The sequence below is a fragment of the Orycteropus afer genome, unplaced genomic scaffold (assembly GCF_000298275.1).
Source record: "Orycteropus afer afer isolate SDZICR_OR568_19922 unplaced genomic scaffold, OryAfe1.0 scaffold00127, whole genome shotgun sequence".
NCBI lineage: Eukaryota > Metazoa > Chordata > Mammalia > Tubulidentata > Orycteropodidae > Orycteropus > Orycteropus afer.
In genome coordinates, this window is record NW_006921714.1 from 4,876,575 (window position 1) to 4,877,462 (window position 888).

General features: G+C 44.9%; 1 protein-coding gene across 1 annotated transcript in view; it reads left to right on the forward strand.

Moving 5' to 3' along the window:
- The first annotated feature begins 93 nt into the window (after positions 1 to 93).
- GOLGA5 (golgin A5) overlaps positions 94 to 888 on the forward strand; it is a 62,763-nt gene continuing 61,968 nt past the window's right edge. Inside the window, exon 1 of the mRNA XM_007944501.2 lies at positions 94 to 634. Within this exon, the coding sequence (XP_007942692.1) occupies positions 94 to 634 (541 nt within the window). The remainder of the gene's footprint in view (positions 635 to 888) is intronic.

Sequence of the window (888 nt, forward strand, 5' to 3'; positions counted from 1 at the left end):
CATTTCACCCCAGGGCTATCTGACTCCAGAAGCTAGTTCTTAACTGCTGTGCTCTTTTTACAGGCTCACCAATAGGATCATCCTACCACCATCATGTCTTGGTTTGCTGATCTTGCTGGGAAGGCAGAAGATCTCTTAAACCGAGTTGATCAAGGAGCTGCAACAGCTCTTAGAAAAGAAAACATCAGCAACGCCATCTATAACAAAAATATCGACTACCCTGAACTTCACCAGCAAAATACAGAGTTGACTTATCAGACTGGATCTAAAGCTCCTTACATTTCCTCAGCAGCTGAGACCATCAGAAGCCAGAAGGCCACCATCTTAGCTGGCACTGCACACGTGAAAGCAGGCTCGAGGACCCCAGCGGAGGCCTCCCATTCTGCTGAAACTGCATCTGTTCCCAGGCCTTCATCCCAGTTTGTTCGAAGAAAAAAGTCAGAACCTGATGATGAGCTGCTATTTAATTTTCTTAATAGTTCACAGAAGGAGCCTTCTGGGAAGGTGGAAATCAACAAAGAAAGGGGCAAGGCACCTGCACAGAGTTCTCGGACATCCAGTGTCAGTTCTGTGAACACCAATGTGACCACCATCAAAACCAATGAAGAAAATTCTTCGGAGAGCCAAAGCCATGGTAGTCAATCTGTCCTCTGTTTCACTTAGAGTTAAGTACATTGGATGGATCATCATAGCTCAAAAGCCTACGGGATCTGTCCGTGCTGGTGTAAGGCCAGACCCTGTACAAATGTATAGTGTGAACAAGGGAGACAGCATTGAATACCACTAATCAGTATACAGTTGTCTAGAGACCTTAGAATGTTGTCTGTAGGGAACTTTACCAGTCCAGCTTCCAGGAATTATGTCTAAGTTGATTCTCTAAGATGTTTT